Source organism: Rhineura floridana, chromosome 19, assembly GCF_030035675.1.
Source record: "Rhineura floridana isolate rRhiFlo1 chromosome 19, rRhiFlo1.hap2, whole genome shotgun sequence".
Lineage (NCBI taxonomy): Eukaryota > Metazoa > Chordata > Lepidosauria > Squamata > Rhineuridae > Rhineura > Rhineura floridana.
In genome coordinates this window covers 26,218,878-26,238,148 of record NC_084498.1, presented here as the reverse complement: position 1 = coordinate 26,238,148, position 19,271 = coordinate 26,218,878, and the positions used below count along the sequence as shown (strand labels likewise).

Genomic DNA, 19,271 nt, shown 5'->3' with positions numbered 1-19,271 from the left:
CCTCTCCCGCCCCCCACCCCCCCAAAAAATGAAGAAGAAGAGGATCTCACCATAGCTCCGCAGATAGTGAGGTTAGGACTTTTTGGTTTTAACCAGCCCCTTCTGAACCAGGCAGCGATAAAACTCCTGTATGTACGTATAAACGCACTTCCAATCCGGCTCCCTCATCCGGACCATGTCCTCCACGTCCAGCAACTGGGGGCACTCCGTGTGAGTCCTGGGGGCGGGATTGTGGGGTGCGGGCAGGGAAGGGAGCCAGTGATCACAGCCCGGACAGATTTAGACGGGGAGAGAGAGAGAGAGAGAGACAGACAGACAGACAGAAGGAAGGGGGGAAAAAACACAAGAAATACATAAATCCAATTCACATTCCCTGTGTGAGTGTCAGACCTACACACATGCTCTGGAGAGGGGGAGTGCCAGGCACCAAACGCGTCAGCATGCAATGCAATCGGGGTGGGTGGGACAGGGGGTGGGGGCTGTCGCATACACGCTGGGACTCATTCCTCACCCACGTGAGATTGGCCAGGGTGGGGGGAGGCGACGGAAGTGCTGTTGCAGGGGAGGGTGTGAGCATCACAAGCAGGTGTGGAGGCCATCAGCTACGGATCTCAACGGCAAGGACAGACAGACAGATGGAAACGGGGGGGGGAGCAGCAGAGAGGGAGAGGGCAGGGAGAGGTGCGGTGCTCTTGCGCCCATTCTAAGGTGGAGCCGTCCCTCTGTATGGACGCATATAGAGAGCGCGGATGAGGAGGCTCTCAACTGCCCCGGCGCCTAATCCCAGCCTAGCCTGCCCTTGCAATGGCATTGCGGCACAGCCAGGGTGCCTGAAGCCGGCCAGGGGGAGGGGGGCAAGAGGACACAGGAGGGGGGCCAAAAGCAGCAGAGGAAGGCACCTGGAGTCCGGACCGTGGAAGGAGGAGGGGTTTGTTGCTCTCGTGGTCCACGCACCGGGTCCCCAGGAGGGGGGCAGGAGGGGGGGGAGAGGAAGAGGCAGGCGAAGAGGCAGGCAGGAGGTCTCCGGCACGCGCAGCGCTGCAGACTCAAGAAACAGCAGGAGCTGCTCCCCCCATTACCCCCCCCCCGCCCACCAGGCAGCGCTTGGACCCCTCAGCTGGCACTTGGGAAGGCAGCACAGGGTAGATCTGGCTCAGAGGAGAGGAAACATCCTCCAGCTATTCCTGCAACAGCGGCAGGCAACGAAGAGTCTTCGTGCAGACAACTGGCCTTGCATGTGTGCGTGTTTCAAAGTAAAGTTTTGGCACTCACGAGAACTCTCTTTTAAAAAAGATCAACGGAGTGTCAGCTGGCAAGGGAAACAGCAACCTCTCGATCACAGACGGGGAACCTCAGGCCCCTCCAGGACTCCCCATTTGGCCCTTGGAACTCTTCCCAGACCACACCCCTCACTGGGCCCGTGCTTTGCACCCTCCCGGAGGGGTCTTATCTGGCTGGAATGCATCCCCTGAACTCTCATCATGCTCTTGCTTGCCTGGATGGGGGGCACACATAAGAGGTTTGTAAGTGCATGTAGAATCTAGCCTACTTTACAAAAAGGTAACATTTACATGCATTGGTCCGCCTGCTTTTGCCTCTGGCCACGCCCACCAGTGGCATGTGGCCCTCAGAAGGTTGTCCAGAAGGGAAAGCCGCCCTTGGGCTGAAAAATGTTCCTCTTCCCTCCTCTAAATGGCTTGTCCACACATCACTTTTGTCCATCAGCCAATCGACGGGGTAACTCATATGAATAACTTGAGTTACTTTATACTGAGCCTGATCGCTGCTCTGTCTAGCTCGGGGACAGTGGGGGATTCCGAAGCAAACTGACCTGATCCGCAACTCCCAGATGGATTTGCGGATCAGAATGCATTTATTTATTTATTTCATTACATTTTATATCCCGCCTTTCCTCCCAGGAGCTCAAAGTGGTGTAACAAGGCTCTCTCCCTCTCCACTTCACCCTCACAACAACCCTGTGAGGTAGGTTAGGCTGAGAGACAGTGACTGGGCCCAAGGTTGCCCAGTGAGCTTCTGGGCTGAGTGGGAACCCTGGTCTTCCAGGTCCTAGTCTGTCATTCTAACCACTACACCACATTGGCTCTCTCTATCCTTCATATCTCACCCTTCTCTGAATTTGACACGGCTCTAGGTTTGGGGGAGGCGTGGTGGAAATGATCAAAATGCATTAGAAACACATATTTTAAAATGAGACCTGTCGAGAAACACTCGCATGGGCATACAACACTTTTTGTAATTCTCCCCCTGGACACTTTGCTGTGACGACGAGGCCTGTTAAGTGTGGATGAGCAATCCTGACTCTCCTGGGTTCGGTCAATCCAAACCTCATCTCATGAGGGCCAAAACTTGCAAGTTGCCTGGGCCACTAGTTGTGCGCAGAGGGGAACAGGAGGTGCTCAGAACTGCTCAAGAGGGGCTTGTTCTCCGCCTCTGACGAGGAGAGGATGATCAGCGCACAGCAGAGTGGAGAATGCGCCAGGAGGAAAGAGAGAGGGTAAAGCGAGCGAGCAAATTTTCCTCCGTGTCTTTCCGCTCAGATCCGTTCCTGGCCCAGCACCCGGAGTTGTCAAAGCTGAAGAAGCCACAGCGGTGTGCCCAGCCTGGCAATCCCGACTCAAGAGTCCCCCTCAACCTCCCACCCCCAAGCTGCGACAGCGCCCCAGCCCTGCGGTGCAGATCTTGCACAGAGGTACAGCCGCTCTGCTCCTTATCCCCCTCCTCCGCCCCCCTCCCAAATGTCCAGCTGACCGCATTAAAGTGCACCACCGCCAATGTTAGGTTCTCCAAAGCATGGCATCCTTCCAGGGAACAGCCTTCTGCATTCCACACAACAGCTGCCCGCCCTCTCCCCCCACCCCCAGTCCTTCCTCCTCCTCTCCATCTCACGCAACACAAAATCGAGGCGCAGAGTTGGGCAATGTCGGTTTGCAGATAGGTGCCAAAACTCTAGCCCACCTATGGTCCTAGCAAGAAGGATGGGTGGCATCTGCCGCCACCCCCCCCACACCTCACAGATGTCTTTTGGCAGAGCTGCATTTATGTCGTGGTTCTGCTTCTACTTGAAGACTGAGCTTCCTAAGAACACCAGCGTTTATCTTTTTAAAAAAAACAAGATGTTTCAAAACCTCATGGCTGCAAAAATGATTTTGAAAGCGTTGGGGGGCACTGGAGACAGCCAAGAAGTAAGAGGGACAGCTGAGCAAGATTTGTGCTGGGAGGGGCTTCAGTACGCTGCATTGCTCCTCTCCCTCCCCAGGACTAGCAAAGCCAAAATAAATCCTGCAAAACAGTAAACATTACAGGATCCTGCAAAACAACAAAATTTGGTTTTTCTGGGTCCACATTTTTTTTTTGTTTAAAAAGAAGGCTACACCAGCCTTATACAACCTGGTGCCCTCCAAGGTGTTGCTGGACTGCCCACCTCCCATCAGTCCTGGGCAGCAAGCACCAATGGTTAGGGATAACAGGAGTTGCTGTGCAAAACAGCTGCATCGCCCCTACGTCGGACTCAGCAGGAAATAGCCACAGCCCTGGAGGTGAGGTGCCTGGGGAAAATCGCTGCTGCTGGTTAGGTCAGGTGTCCTCAATGTGGTTGCCTTCCAGATGCTTTGGACTACAACACCCATCAGTCCTGGCCAGTGTGGGGCAGTTTGGGACTACAACTCCCATCAGTCCCGGCCAGCACAGTGTGCTGGCCGGGGCTGATGGGAACTGAAGTCCAAAGCACCAGATTGTTGATGGCTAGGCTAGGCAGAGGAGCCCACGGGAAAGTCAAGAACCCAGTAAAGCCCCCAGACCGCATGCAGGAAAGGACGGATGGAGGGACACATACTCTGCCGCCGAGAAAGAGATCTCGAAGTTGCGCCGCCGGTCCTGGGGCGACAGCTGCGCGTAGTCAAAGGCCTCAGGAAAGAAGTTGTGGACCAGGGCACAGAAGGCCATGCCGTCGCTCCAGCTCGAGGAGAAGTTCTGGATGTCGACATGCTGCCAGGTGGCGAGAGAAGGAGGGGATGTCAAGTTAGGGGAGGGTCAAGCGGAGAAGAGCAGGGAAACAGGCTGGGCTGGGACACACTCACCTCGTAGCCCCGGGTCTTGGCACGGCACCAGTCCAGGAGCATCTGCTTGATGCTGTTAGCATTGGGGACCCCGAAGCTAGACGAGCGCTGGACGGCCACCCTGGACACTGCGGGGTTTGCCGGGCTGTGGGGAGAAAAGAGCAAGCTGCCTGATACCGAGTCAGACCATTGGCCCATCAAGCTCAGTACTGTCTACCCTGACTGGCAGCGGCTCTTCAGGGTTTCAGGCATGAAATCACATGCTTTCAAAGATGTTTTGTTTTAGTATGTTTTCAAGTCTTTTGTTTTTACGATGTTTGAAAGTGCTTTTAACGTTCTTGGTTGCCGCCCTGGGCTCCTTCTGGGGGGAAGGGCAGGAGATAAATAAATAAATAAATATTCCCTGCTCTACTTGCAGATGCTGATGGGGATTGAACCTCGGTCCTTCCGCATGAAAAGCAGATGCCCTTCCACGAGGTGGAGTGCTGTCAGTGGCCTGCCCACTCAGGACGCAGCTTCAGTCAGGGATAGCCAACAGAGTGGTCCCCTATAGCAATTGCACCTGCTCTTCGCCCAATGGGCATCTGCAAGGATTTCTCCAAGGGGCACGGGGGGGGGTTAAAGTAAAACAGTGGAAGTGGGAGAAGATTAGCTTCTCACCAAAAGATGAGACAAATATAATGTCTGCCCATTTCGACTCGTGTCTCAGATTCCACAAATGCCAAGAACTTACTCTTTTGGTAAAAGCTGCGGAACTGGAGATGATGATTCCCCGCTTGCCGCCACCCCCACCCCAGCGTGGACACCCATGCCCCACCTCTACAAGCACCCATCTCATGTTTTTTCACTAATCTGGAAAAAGGTTTTTCCCACAGTCTCGGTTGGATGGAAAAGAAAACGTTCCCCCTCCTGCTGAAGTTTGCCTCCACTAGGAAGCAAAATACGACCTCTGATGATGGGGGCTGTTTGGCATCCACCCACGGAGGGGTTCCCATCCTGTGTACTGAAGCAGGAGACAAAGATGTTCCCCTCCCCACTCCTCCCTACCCCCAGGCCTCTGCTCCAGCCATCCACTCCTCCTCCTCCTCCTCGCCCCCCGCCTCGAACAGGGCCGGGCCCCCTCACCTCCCACTCTCCAGCTTCTCAATCATGGCCCTCCGCGCCTGCAATGCCGACGTCTTGGGCAGACTCTGTGCCTTCATCAGCTCCTTCTTCTTCTCGGCTTGGCGGCGCTCCAGAGCGGCCAGGCTGCTCGCGCGCCCAGGGCTCTCGTCCTCTCGCTCGAAGATGCTGTCGAAGGATGGGGGGCGACAAAAATGAGAAAGACCAGGGGAGAACGACAGGGGCACCGTGGTGAGAATATGAGATCAGTATTGCCTCTCAATTTTGGAGGCTCATTGGTGGTTACCCCTCTCCCCCCGTGAATTGACCTCCTCCCTGCTGCAGGTCCAGGAGGCTTTTGTCAGTGGGCCCCTTGCTAGGGTGAGCCCCACCCCACAAGTGCCCAATTGTACTGATCCTTGACCAGGCCTGGCGCCAGAGGATGGCCAGGTTGGGCCCTGACCGAGGGCCCCTCCTTAGGGTGGGAGGGTGGCACTCCCGTTCTGTGATCCGTGGCAATGTCGGGTCCTGTACCCCAACCCTTCTGCAGATTGTGGAGAGGGAGCTCTCAGGCACCCCCCCCAATACAGACAGCGCAGGCTCCAATAAGCCCCCACACACGCCCCACCTACCTCTCCCATCAGTGTGAACGCCATCCGCACTGTGTACACATGCCCGCCATCAAGCAAGATGGCAGTGGGGGCTTCCCTAAGGGGCTGATGCCTCCACCGCCATCTTAGTTGATGGCAGGCATGCGCGCTATGCGTGCACATCATTCACAAGGCACAAGAGGTAGGTGGGGCAATCAGGCGGGCTTATTAGCCCCGCGCTGCCTGTATGGGTATGTGTGTTAGGCTACAGAATGTAACCCCCCCTTTGAGATGGGTGGCATTAAGGCTGGCAAATGGAGGAAGCAACAGGCACACTCAGGGGGTGCCTCCCGCGCATGCCTCATGCGAACAGAACAGGAGCTGTGCAACAGGAAGGGGAGCTCAAGTCAGGGACTCACCTGCCCACTTTCTTGGAGGATGATGCGCTGTAGGACGATTTGGTCTGGACGAAAGTGTTGCCACCTGCTATAAGATTGGTGGGGGGGTGCAGAGAGAGAGAGAGAGATGAAAAGCACAAGAGAGACTGCAGAACTCCACACCATACACTGTACCCAGCAGGCCGGAACATCACCCCTTTGCACGCCGCCCTTGCGTGTGCCGCGGCTGAATGCTCATCCCAACTTTCATCCAATCGCTCACACACGCACAGAGACTATATCCACACCAGACCATTTATCCCACTTTAAACAGTCATGGCTTTCCCTCAAAGGATCCTGGGAAGGGTTGTTTGTGCAGGGTGCCAAGAGTTGTTAGGAGACCCCTGTTCCCCACACAAAGTGACAATTTCCAGAATAAATAAACCACTCTAAGAATTGTAGCTCTGTGGGTGGAATGGGGCTCTCCACACAACTCTCAGCATTCTTAACAAATTAAGCTTCCCAGGATTCAATGGGAGGGGGGGGGGAGAACCATAACTGTTTAAAGTGGAATAAATGCCTGGTGTGAATGTGGCCCCACACAGAGAGAGAATTAAGTTGCTTTTCAATTGACTTCTTATGCTTCGCTCTTCTAACATACCCTTAAGCCCCTGGAAACAGAGGGTTGAATCCAGTGTACCGCTTAAACAACTCGTTCCATTAGTGCAAGCATTTGCCCTTGCACAATATAACCCCCACCATCCTCACCCCTCACACTCCTCAAATATGCTCCAGGGGGTTGGAGGGAACTCCCAGAACAGATTTAGGGGGCACGCAGAGGGAGAAGGGGGGAATTTCAATTGCACAAGCATAAATCCTTGCACTGACAGAACAAGTTAGTTGCATACCGGCAAAGTAGACACACACACACACACGCCTAGCCCCATTTAACCTTCAAGGGGGCAGCTTGCCATATAAAAGGGAAAAGGTGCAGAAGAGTCCTTACTTTCTGATCTCTTCACATAGCTTGACTCCATTGTCATCGTGCGGGAGGTCTTGCTGCCGTCATCTGGGAGGGAAAAACGTAAGAACATGTGAAGAGCCCTGATGGATCAGGTCAGAGGCTGCCTAGATCAACACCCTGTTTTGCCTAACACCTCCAGGTAGCTCACAAGCATGATGCAAATGCTAAGACTTCTCCTGCTGTTGCTCTCCAGCAACTAGCATTCTGGCAGTTAGGGTGCCTCTGACATCGTAAGTAGAATCACAGAATCAGAGTTGGAGGGGTCCTGGAGGCCAGCTAGTCTGACCCCGGCTCAATGCAGGAAATCCAGTGAGAGGGCAGTCCCAACAAATGGCTGCCTAACTGGCCCCACTGTCAAACTGCTCTTATGGCCAAGACGTTCCTCCCATAAGGTTCAACCAAAAACTACCCTACTGTAACTTAATCCCACTAGACCTCATGCTGCTCTCTGGGGCAGGAGAGAACGTGTGTCTGCCCCCTTCTGAGTGATGACAGCCCCTTGAGGTATTTGAGGAGAGCTATCTTGTCCCCAGTCAGCCTCTTCTTCTCCATGCTACACAGTTCCTTCAACCTTTCCTCATAGGACTTATTTTTAATACACTGGACCATCTTCTGGTCCTCCAATGGACCTGTTCTAATCCAACTATATCTTTCTGAAAGCAAGGGGCCCAGAACTGGACAGTGGGACTCCAGACGGGGTTGGACTAATGCTGAGCAAAATGAAACCATGGCTTCTCATGACATGGAAACTATGGTTCGACCAATGCAACCTAACATTGCATTAGCCTTTTTCGCAACTGCATCACACTGTTGCCTCACAACTAGTCACCCTCGCTAGCCGTGTCCCCCATGAATTTGTCTAACCCGCTTTTAAAGCCATCCAACTTGGTGGCCATCACTGCCTCTTGAGAGTGAGAAATTCCACAGTTTAACTACGCCCCGCATGAAGGACTTTCTTTTGTCTATCCTGAATCTTCCAACATTCAACTTCAATGGATGGGCCCTGAGTTCTAGTTCTAACAATGCTAGATTATGAGAGTGGGAGAAAAACTCCCTATCTACACTATGCATAATTTCATACACCTATATCTTGTCCACCCCACCCTTTAACTAAACTTTTTTATTAACTAAAAAAAAAGTCTCAGATGTTATGAACTTTCTCTGCAAAAGAGTTGCGGCCACCCCTTAATCGTTTCATTGGCTCTGTTCTGAACATCCTTGTTGTGGTGTGGCTGTGCTTGTCCAAGTGGATGCTGGCAGCCCTGAACTCTAGAAGCTGCTTTAACAAAAGTCAAGCCATTAGGAACATAGGAAGCTTATAAAGAATCAGACCACTGGTCCATCAAACTCAGTACTGTCTACACTGACTGGAAGAGGTTCTACAGGGTTTCACAAAGGAGGTTTATCCTCCAGCCCTGCCTGGAGATGCCGCCGGGGACTGAACCTGGAAACTTCTGCACCGAAAGCAGATGCCCGTCCACTGAGCTATGGCCCTTCCCCATCCATCCATCCCAGCACTGTTGACTCTGACTGGCAGCAACAATCTTGGCCAAAGAGTGGCGTTTCCAAGCCTCACTGAGACCTTTTCGACCAGAGAGGCCAAGGATTTGTGCAAGCAAAATGGGCTCCACCGAAGTCTACGGCTCTTCGCCCTCCCCCTGAAGGCCCAACATCCAACGGGGAGAGCAGGTGACGGCAGCCACAGCTGAGCGAAGAGAGCTGCCGTGGAGAGAAACGGCCCCGAATAAACGACGCAGATGCGACAGAGACAGCACCCAAGACACGGGCAGCAGAGGAAGAATGAGAGAGGGGGGAAGAGATTGGAACCACCCAGAGAAGCCATTCAAAGCTCTGGTTGCCAGGATGAGGCCACAGAGACGGCCAAGGCAGGCACCTCGCAGCGTAGAGAAGAGCTGGCAGTGATGATCCCCTGGTGCAAAATGAATCGAAACTGGAGGGGGGACTTCCAGAAAAGAAAGAAGAGGGCGCCTCTCTCGGACCCCCAGGCAGCAATGCACTCAGAAGCAAAGAGCAGAGTGATACAGCTCCCAAATCCCATTTGGCCAGCTCCTTACTGGACTGGACAAGGCGCTGAGTCTTGGTGACGGTGCTGACGGCCGAGCCGTCGGCCGACACGGCACTCTGCTGGGCGGTGGTCTCCGTGGTCTTGGATTCCTGCAGCCGCTGGTTGCGCTCCTTCTCCCGCTGCTCTGCAAAATGCCATACCCCCGAGGGGTCAGACCAAAGAGGCAAGGAAGAACGTGGGAGGCTGGCAACGCCTGGCACCCGCACGGCGGCGGAGAGCCCTCTTTTTTTATTTCACTGATCGGCTACGTTTTTGAATCTCGCCTTTCCTCCAAGGACTTCGAGGGCAGCATCTATGGCTCCCTCCCCTCCCCCCACCCCACTGGTTTGATCCTCACAACCACCCTGCGGGGTAGGTTAGGCTGAGAGAGCGTGACTGCCCCAAGGCCACCCATGGAGCTGAGTGGCGGTTTACTTTGCCCAGGTCTGTGTTGCAGTTAAAGATCATTGCATGTCGCAGGGAGGTGCCTTACATTGAGTCAGACAATTGGTCCATCTACCTCACTATTGTCTGCACTGACTGGCAGCGGCTCTCCAAGGCTACGGCACGGCCATGGAGTTGACTGCGTACGTGCTGGCTGGGGCTGAGGGGAGCTGTCATCCAAAATGGCCGTGCCAGCGTTAGCAAAAGCTGGCCTACTCCACACCTGTGTCCATAACCCTTTTAGCCAGTGGCCATTAGAGGCCAACCCTTGATGCCTACTGCCTGCCCGCCCCCCACCCCCCAATCTCACCTACCTTTCCCCCACTCTTCTAAAACAATGGTTCCCAAACTCAAAAATTGCTGAAGGCCTTGCTGGACCACGTAATAATGTTTCTGCCTATGTGGTAGGTACTGCCCAGATTTTCAGCTGTATATTTACAGACATGCCATGGACCACCTGAATGAAGATTGAGGACCACTGGTGGGCTGCGGACCTTCCTCCAAAATGTAAGTCTTCCCGTTTCAGGACTAGTAATTTTGAAGCATGCAATCCTAAACTCTCATTCTCAAGGACTGTACCAGCAGACCTCCACCCCAAATCCCCAGGTGTGTACCTCGCTTCCGCTGGCGCAGTTCTCGCATGGCCGCCCGTATCAGTCGCCGCTCCTCAAAGTCTGTGGTCTGATCCAGCTGCAAGAAAAGGCCCCTGAAGCGTAAGAGGTGGTACCACACACACAGACACAGAGAGTTCCCAGCACCTTCGGTGTGGTGCCACAGATCCACGCTGCCACCAACATGTGCCAGCCGCCACTTACCATCTTATCCAACACGTCCTCTTCCTCGATTTTGCTCAGCTCTTCAGCACTCAGCCGGCTTCGCTGGTGCAGCTCCTGAGAGCGGGTCTTCTCCTTCTGTGTGCCGTTCGACAATGCTGCCTCGGGCTGCCTCGGCGCCTCAGCTTCCATCTGAAACAAGACAGCAGCGATATTTGTCAAGAGCAGTCCGACAGCTCTGTAGCCCCAGACTTGGTGTTGCACAGACACACACACACCCCAGATGCAACCCCTGGGCTTTTGTCAACTGCTACGCCAAAATTGGTGGCAAGGCCAACCTGTCCATTATTTATTTATTTATTTTTATTTATTTATTATACTTGTATACCGCCCCATAGCCGAAGCTCTCTGGGCGGTTTACAGTAACTAAAAACAAATACAATTTAAAATACATTAGGCAGGGTAAGGACATCATTAAAGGGCAGCAAAATAGTCATCCTCTTGATCAGTGGTTCTCTACTCCCCCCTCCCCCCGTGGACTGTGCAAGAATTGCTGGGGGTCCCAGTGGACCACTTTAATTAATTGAACAATTGGGAGAGAGGCTTGAAACCTTGCAAGGCACAGAAGCTGCAAGCTGGGAACATGGTTTCTGAAAAAATGAGAACTAGAAATGTGCTTTTTTATAAAGGAAAGTTGAAATACACATCTTCTGTGACATCAGATTCTGGAGTAGAAAATACTGAGTCGTAAACAACCAGAGCCACATCCTGCCCCAAGAAATGCTCAGTTCTACAGCACATGCAAATGAAGGATATCTGCACAGTTGTCCTTATTTTACCTAACTTCCCTCCCTTGTTACTTTACATAATTTATGCAAGTTTTGCTGGTCACTAAAAGATAAAGCAGCCAAGTAGGGCCCTTGAACCTCATTCCTCTGGTCACCAGACATTTCATTCAACAACTCCAGCAGCTTTTGAAACTTCAAACTCCCCTTTGTAACCATAAGGGCTAGACGCTTGATTTGTTTAAAATTTAAAAGCTGAGATTCTCCAGCAGCTGAATTCTGCACTTACTACCACCTTCAGATGCACCCAGGCCTGCGTCTATCTAGGGAGAGTAGCGTTCTGGTTAATGGCAGACTCGCACATGACGCAGCCTGATAAACTGTGTCAGGGGATTTCTAGGCAAGATTAAAAGAGCTTACTTGAAAGCGGCTTGCTCATCAGGGATCAGAGTGGACCTTGGCAGGTCTCTGCAGGAACCAAGGAGTGCAATGCCAGCTCCCTGTCAACACGGCCCCCACACAATGCAACTCGAGATGCCAGCCAGGTCTAAAATACATCACAAGGGCACCAGCGTTTGTAGCTGGCAAGCCCGAGGGTGTTGTGGCAAGGGAGTTGCACCCACAGACTCTCAGACTCCCTTGTTCTCTGCCGAGTAAATTGAAACAAAGAGGGACGACGGGGCTGCTACGGAGGACCCCGAAGGAACGGGTCACTGTGGCTTTTAAAAAGAGGGTAATGAGGGCACGTTAACAATCAAGGCCTGGGCAAGACACAGTCTGCATTTCCTCACTGTGGTTTTTTTAAAAAGTCTACATCTCTCTTTACTTTCCAACCATGTTGTATGACCCGGGCAGGACGGGGTGACTAGAAGGGCCTCAATCCCCCCAGCTGATGGGATGCTAAGCGGCCTCCGTGCAACTCCTTCAGAAGTGCAGAGAGCTCCTCTCTCTCTCCCCCCCCTCGAGATTTGCATAGCTGAGGGAGGGCATTCTCTTCCCCCCCCCAAATTTCAGCACCACAGGAGATTGCTTAGCTGGCCTGTACGGGCGGGCAGACTGGCCTTGCAGGAAACCCAACAGCCTGCAACTCAAGGTTGTGGGAATGACAGGCAGGAGTTTAAAGAGGGAGGGAGAAAGGCACAGGCAGAGTCAGGCCATTGGTCCATCTAGCTCAGTATTGTCCACACTGACTGGCAGCAGCTCCACAGGGTTTCAAGACAGGGGTCTCTGCCAGCCCTGCCGGGAGACAGGATAAAGCAAGTCCCTTATGCAGGGTGACTGCCCAAGGTGTAAACCCAGCCATGCCGTCCAATAACGTTTGGAAAACTACTGGCTCATCACCACCACCACCCCTAAGAGGAAAAGCCTGTCCCCCCTCCCCCTGGTGCAGATTGGGGTGAAAGGTGATCAGAAAAGGGATGGAGGCGAATGCTCTCGTGAACCGTCAGCAACAGCCACACTGGCAGAAGGGCAGCCTCTCTGCTCTGGTCCTCCGTTGCAACGGCAGGTGGTAAAGAGCACTCCCTGCCCATTCTGCATCTGTTCCTGTTTGCAATTTCCACAGCCCCTCGTGGATGAGACGCTGCCCGCAAATGTCCGCACATCCCAGCACCACCACAGCAATGGGCCCATTTGCTGGCAACAATTTCTTGAATGTGCCTCAGAGTTCAGCTGCTGGCCAGAGAAGGAGCCTTCCTAGAACAGTCTGGACTAGGCAGATGCCACTCTTGCCCAGTGCCCACGGGCCGAGGCTCGGAGCCAGCGAAAGAAGCCCCTGGGCAGCTGCTTAGGTGGCCATTTCACACCGCCCTCGCTGGCACAAGGGCAACAAGGAGGAGGCCTGGCTGTCACAGGTAAGGGGCCAGCTGCCAACCACCAGGCAGTGCACACTTGTCAGCGTGGCAGGTGGATGTAATCCCATGCAGAGAGGCAGCTAATCCTTTGGGTGGGCGGGTTGGTGGTCGGGCCGGCAGCACCCGCCGCCTGCTCTGTGCCAGGCCCTTCCCAAGGCTGAGTGGGCTGCCCTTGCCAGCCTGGCACCACGACAAGGGGCAGAGGGCCAGCGCAGCATTTGAGCCATAACAGGGAAGTGCCGTCGAGAGATATAAACGCTAACGGTTTCCTCCCACAACCCAAATTGTTTCAAGTGTTCTCAGAATAGGAACAGAGAAAGCTGCCTTCTACTGAGTTGGACCATTGGTCCATCCAGCTGAGCATTGTCTACACTGACTGGCAGCAGCTCTCCAGGGTTTCAGAGAGGGATCTCTCCCAGCCTCGCCTAGAGATGCTTTGGGGATTGGACTTTGGGCCTTCTACATGCAAAGCAGGTGCTCTGCCCACTGAGCTACAATCCCTTCCCCAAACGTTGCAAGAGTTGCTTATTTGTATTTTGGTTCTAAAAAGTGGGTGTGTGGGAGAGATGCTGAGGCTCAGGCTTCTACGAGAGGCTTGACATTCGCCCTTAATCCTACATGCTTGAGGAAAGAGGCTGCAGCTCCTTGGCGTGGCACTCTGCACATGCCCAAAGGGTCCTTTGTTTATTATCTAACATTACTTCAGGAATGGGCTTTTTAAAGAAGGGGAGTGGCCGGCAACAGGGATGATGCTAAGTGGCAACAGTTAAGGGGGGCTGGGAGGGGATGTTACGGCTGAAAAATAAACAGTGCCTGCAAGCAGGCTTTTATTTTTCCTGCTTGCGCCTCCAGTGTGTGTTTTGCTCCAAAGAACACTTGGGGAAGGCCCAAGGTTCAATCCCCAGCAACGCCAGGAAGGGCGTTGGAGAGCTGCTACCAGCCAGTGTTGCCAGTACTAAACTCAACCGTCCAAACAGTCTGACTCGGTAGAGGGCACCTTCCCACATTCCTCTCCCCAAGCTCAGGGTCCTGAAGGCAGGAAAGAGAGGGAGCTGCCTTATTCAGAGTCAGATCACTGGCCCCACCAAGCTCAGCACTGTCCACATGGACCGGCAGCAGGCCTGCAGGATTTCAGGCAGGGGACCTTCTCAGCCCTAGCCGGAGATGCTGCCCAGGACTGAACCTGGGACCTTTCTGCACGCAAGCCAGATGCTCTGACCACCGAGACGCAGCCCCTTCTCCAGGTCTGCACTGGGCTTTGCAACAGTAAGGCTTTCCGGTGATGGAGATGCTCCCAATCTGCAAGAACTTTGACAGCAGCAAGCAAAGGGAAGGAAGCGGATGGAGAGAGGAGCTTCGGGGTTGGAGCCAGGGAGGCATTGCAAAGAACGACAGGGGGGCTGGATGGCACTGTAAACCTAGCCACAGATCCTTCAAAGCTCCATCCAACCCGGGCTGCCCACATATTTCCAAGCTTCCAAGCCGGAGAAGCAATTGCTTTTGCTCTGAAGAAAATGGTGAGGTGGTCTGGAGAGCTTAGTCAGGGTGGTGTAGTGGTTAAGGTGTTGGGCTACGACCTGGGAGACCAGGGTTCGAATGCCCACGCAGCCATGACGCTCCCTGGGTGACCTTGGGCCAGTCACTGCCGCTCAGCCTCAGAGGGAGGCAATGGTGAACCAACTCTGAATACCGCTTCCCATGAAAACCCTATTTGTAGGGTCGCCATAAGTCGGAAGCGACTTGAAGACAATACATTTACATTTTATTTCACACCAGGAATTGTGTTCTCAGTTAAGACTGCACTGGAATTTCCACACACACACACACACACACACACACACACACACACACACAAAGGACTGAATTTAGGACCAGGTGCAAAATCCAACATCTCTAGAGAAGTTCAGAAGTTTCCTGCAAGTCCCTAGTCTTCACAAGTTGCGGCAATAAACCTGAAAGGGTGTGGGGACAGTGCCTGGCGAACTCTCTGAAATGGCTTCCCGCAACCTGGTGCCTTCCAGATGTTTCAGACTACAACTCCCATCAGACCCAAGCCAGCCTGCTGCTACGACAACAAAGGCAAAGTAAGATAATCAGAAGAGCCACGCTGAATCAGGTCAACCGTCTACCTAGTCCAGTATCCTGTCCTCACAGTGGCCAGCCAGGCGAGCCCTCAAGCTGTTGACAGCACAACAGCAACTCTCCCCACTTGCGCGTTCTGGCGACTGGCATTTGGAGGCATTTCGTGGCTCGTAGGCATGGATCGCCACCTTCCTCTGTGAATTAGTCTAATCCTCTTTGAAAACCATCTACGTTGGTGGCCATCACTGCAATGCCTGTCCAGTACTAGGGAGATGGTCAGGCAGGGCACCAGGAGTGCGCCTCCCTGTCCACGGGGAAAAGCCCCTAACCCTTTAACAATCTAGGAAGCTACCTTATACTGAGTCAGGCCATTGGTCCATCTAGCTCAGTATTGTCTACACTGATTGGCAGCCGTTCTCCACGGCTCTCCCTGCCCTAACCTGGAGATGCCCCTGGGGGTTGAGTTTGGGACCTTCTGTGCACACAAGGTGGGGGCTCAAGCCACGGACCTTCCCCTCCCAACGTCCGGCACTCCCCAGAACTGAAGGCAAGGGAGGCACGACTCACATAGCTGCCGCTGCGAGACAGGTGCACCTCCGAGGGTCTCCGGGTGCTGGAGAAGGTAGGTGGGTGGGCCACAGGGTCTGGGGCCTCCTCGGTGCCCACAGGGTCTGGGGCCTCCTCGGTGCCCACAAAGTAGGCACAGGGGTCCTCTGATTCCAGCCAGAGGGCGCTGGGGTCCTTCTCCTCGCCCAGGTAGAGGCTGAGCGTCTCCATGCTCTGTGCAAGATGCTCCTGCTCAGCCCGCAGGGCGGCATTCTCTTCCCGCAGGTTGGCGAGGGCGGCAGCCAGCGGGCGGACCAGGCAGAGGGCCTCCTCCACACGTTGCTCCACGGCCAGGCGCCAGCCCTGCAGCTCCTGATGGACCTCCTGCAGCACCCGGCGCCAGGGCTCTTCCGCCTCCTGCCCGTCAGGGCCCAGGCTGGGGACAGCTAGCCCGGGCATGGGGCCAAGGGCGAGGGGGCAACGGATGGCCCGAAGGAGCTGGTGGCACAAGGCAAGCCAGCCCCAAATGTCCCCAAGAACCAGAGAGAGGGATGCCCAACAGAAGACGCCCTTCAGAGGAATGGCAGGCAGGACCCCGAGTCTCTGACACCAGCAGAGCAGAGCAGAGGAAGGCTGGGTGGGGCTGGCATGTCGCCGCTCAGCTGTTCCTGCCACAGAGGGGGCCCAGGCGAGGATAGGCCAGCGCTCAACTCAGCCGGCTTTCCAGTGACAGACAAAGACAGCCTGATGGAGCTGGGCCAGGTGGAGAGGCTGGAAGGGGTGGGGGAGGCAGACCCTGCCCAGAGGGGAGAGGCAGGGGCTGCAGCGTGCCTACAAGGGAAGGGCACCCCCTGGGGGTTGCAGGGAGTCTCATGCCCGTGGAACAGTCAGACACGGACAGGCAAGCGGACCAACAGCAGATGTGGTGATCACCCACTGTCTGAAATGGGATATATCACTACAGATTGCAGATGAGGAATCGTATGGTTGAATGACTTTTACACTGGGGGGGCTGCAGCTAGAAAACTAGCACAGGGAAAAGAGGTTGGAACCTGTCTCCCAGAAGAACTAGCTTTCTATGTGCAAGAATTCTTTTTTTAAAACCCGGTTGGTTTGGAGGAGCCTTTAACCACATGATCCCCTACCTGCTGTCCGACGTGACGCAGGCTGACCTCATCACCTGCCCTGTGGCTGTGAAGTAGGCCAAAATCTCCCCTTCCCAGGGTTCTTCCAAGGCGCCTGGACCACCCACCAGTCCTCCCCCCACCCCCAATCGTCTCAATCACAGAGCAACAAGACAGCAGCGGGGGAGGGGAGAGAGAGACACATCACAGACTCCCACAGCAGCTGCTATGGCTCAGGATGCGCTGGCGTGGCGTTCAGAGGGATATCGCTTCCGGCCTGAAGTTTCTTGGGGGGCGAGGAGTCGGGAGAAGAAGGCCGTTCTGCTCACCTGAGCAACTGCTTGCAGGTCGCACTCTGGGCTAAGGCGCCAGCCTCTTGAGCAAGCCACTGAATAATGCAGGCTGTTTAGGAGGGATCAGATTCCCCGGGCCTGGCTGAAGACCCCTCCTCTGTCGCTCAGCCTCCTGGCCCAGAGCAGCCCCCGCCCCACAAGCAATCTCTGCTGCTGCTGCTGCTTGCACCACAGTCACGCTCTTCGCTCTTCCCCCCTCAGCTGCCACTGACTCCCCCCAAGAGTCAAATCGTCCCAGGGCTCAGATCTTTGCAATGACCTCACCTGGAAGGGACGGTGGGGCCCCCCTGAGGCCTGATCCACCAAGAGCCGGGACCGACCCGCTGGCCGGCACAGCTCCTCCTGCAGCCCACCCGGCTTACTGAGACGCTGGCTGATAATGCCTTAACGAGAGCGACAGGGACGCTGGATGAGGCATTAGCCTAATTAGCCTGGGCAGGAGCGCACCCAGCGTCCTGAAAGAGCTGCAGCTAGGACCTAGGCAAGGGGGACAGAGAGGAGGTGTGGATGGGCCAGAAGTGAGTACCCTCCGACAACAACTCCTGGCAACTTTGCAAGCATAACTTCCAGCCATGAGGATTAGAAACTTGCTTTTCAGAAGCTAAAAAGAAAGGGGGGTATCCTTCAGGAATCCAGTTCTGCACATTTCTCTCTCAACTTGGTGCAGCCAAGCACCACGGGGAGCGCAGGGGCCAAGTCTAGTTCACGCCGGGTTTCTCACCCACGGCTGTAGGCAGCCCGAGACTGGCAGAGGCCCCACCAGGGCCCCTGAAAGTAAGCTGTGAGGAGATGCTTTGTCTCAACCATCTCAGCGGCACCTTGAGTTGCCAGGGCTGCAGCTGGCCAAGAGAGAGGGAAGAGGGCCAACGAATTCCGTTGGGGGCTCAGAGCCAGAGAGGCACGCGGCACTTGGCACAAGGAAGAGGCATCCCGCTAACAGTGTGCAGGCAAGACCCTGAAGTATGGGGTGGGGAAACTCAGGCTCAGGGGACAAATTCGGGCCCCACCGGGGCTCTCCTGAGGCCGCACCTCTCACTGGGCCTGCTCCACAGCCTCCGTGGGTGTTTTTGCTGGGCTCCTGGGACTCAGAGAATGCCTCCGGCTTCTTATTTTGCACAATTCATTCTGGTTTCGTTAGCTGTAGCGTGTATGTGTGTGTGTGTGTCTGTGTGCGTCTGTGCGCACCCTCAGCCAATGAAAACCTTATTCAGCACTCCTTAGCTTTTGAGGTTTCAGCAAGTATCGCCCCCACACTACCAAAGCTTGACTTGGCAACCTCAAAGACTAGAAACTTGCTTGTTGAAAGCAAGTTCTGCAGTGCTCAAAAAACAATTCTGTAGCCCTTATACCACATTATTATTATTATTATTATTATTATTATTATTATTATTATTTCTGTAGAACTGCAACTGTTCTGCCCCTCCTTCAATCCCAGGGCAAAAGTATTTTTCTCCAACCTGGCTGGACTTGTGGTCTCATCCACTTCCTTTCTCCTGCCCTGGAGAAACAGCCCCCAGCATATATAGGAGCTCAGCACTGAAATATGAGCGTTCACATCCTGGTGTGGGGTGGGCTATTCATGCCCCACAAGACTGGTGGGATGCAGTGGGGTAGATATTTCCAGTCTTTTCCCCAAGAATCCCTGCCTGGAAGCTATTTCTGTGCACTCCACAATTGTCCAGAAGCCGGTGCTTTCCTACTGGCCTGCCTCCCCCCAAAAACCTGCTCCTGCTAGAGTATGAGAAATTACTGTGGCCTGCTGGGGGCAAAGCAGGAAACAAGCAACTGCTGACTGTATCACTGTTTGTGTTACACCATGACCATAGAGGAGCTGATGGCTAGAAAGAAATACTGGAAAAGGATCCTTCTAGGCATCAAAAGTATCACAGGCTCTGAGTTACAGTTGCACCAGGGCAAGGGGAATCTTAGGCCTGGGGGGCTGTAGAGATCTTATCCCCGTCACATCTGTACTGGAATTGTTTTTAAGATTTTTTTTAATGTTTTAAAGATGTTTCGCTTTCAAGATGTTTTGCTTTTAAGATATTTTTAAAGATGCCTCTAGTGCTTGATTGCTTGTC

The 19,271-nt window shown here is 54.2% G+C and overlaps 1 protein-coding gene across 9 annotated transcripts in view; it reads right to left on the bottom strand.

The window, feature by feature from the left end:
* The window catches only part of SMTN (smoothelin), a 67,806-nt gene that overhangs the window by 6,832 nt on the left and 41,703 nt on the right, over positions 1-19,271 (bottom strand). For 4 of the 9 annotated variants that reach the window (XM_061602516.1, XM_061602512.1, XM_061602514.1 and 1 more), the window contains exons 13-20: positions 10,493-10,642; positions 10,292-10,367; positions 9,244-9,378; positions 7,151-7,213; positions 6,187-6,253; positions 5,202-5,366; positions 4,098-4,221; positions 3,854-4,005 (exon numbers count right to left, since the gene is read on the bottom strand). In XM_061602516.1, coding sequence (XP_061458500.1) covers positions 3,854-4,005; positions 4,098-4,221; positions 5,202-5,366; positions 6,187-6,253; positions 7,151-7,213; positions 9,244-9,378; positions 10,292-10,367; positions 10,493-10,642 — 932 coding nt within the window. Of the gene's footprint in view, positions 1-50; positions 218-3,853; positions 4,006-4,097; positions 4,222-5,201; positions 5,367-6,186; positions 6,254-7,150; positions 7,214-9,243; positions 9,379-10,291; positions 10,368-10,492; positions 10,643-19,271 lie in introns of all 9 variants that reach the window. The other 5 variants (XM_061602518.1, XM_061602519.1, XM_061602517.1 and 2 more) reach the window with 5 other exon arrangements.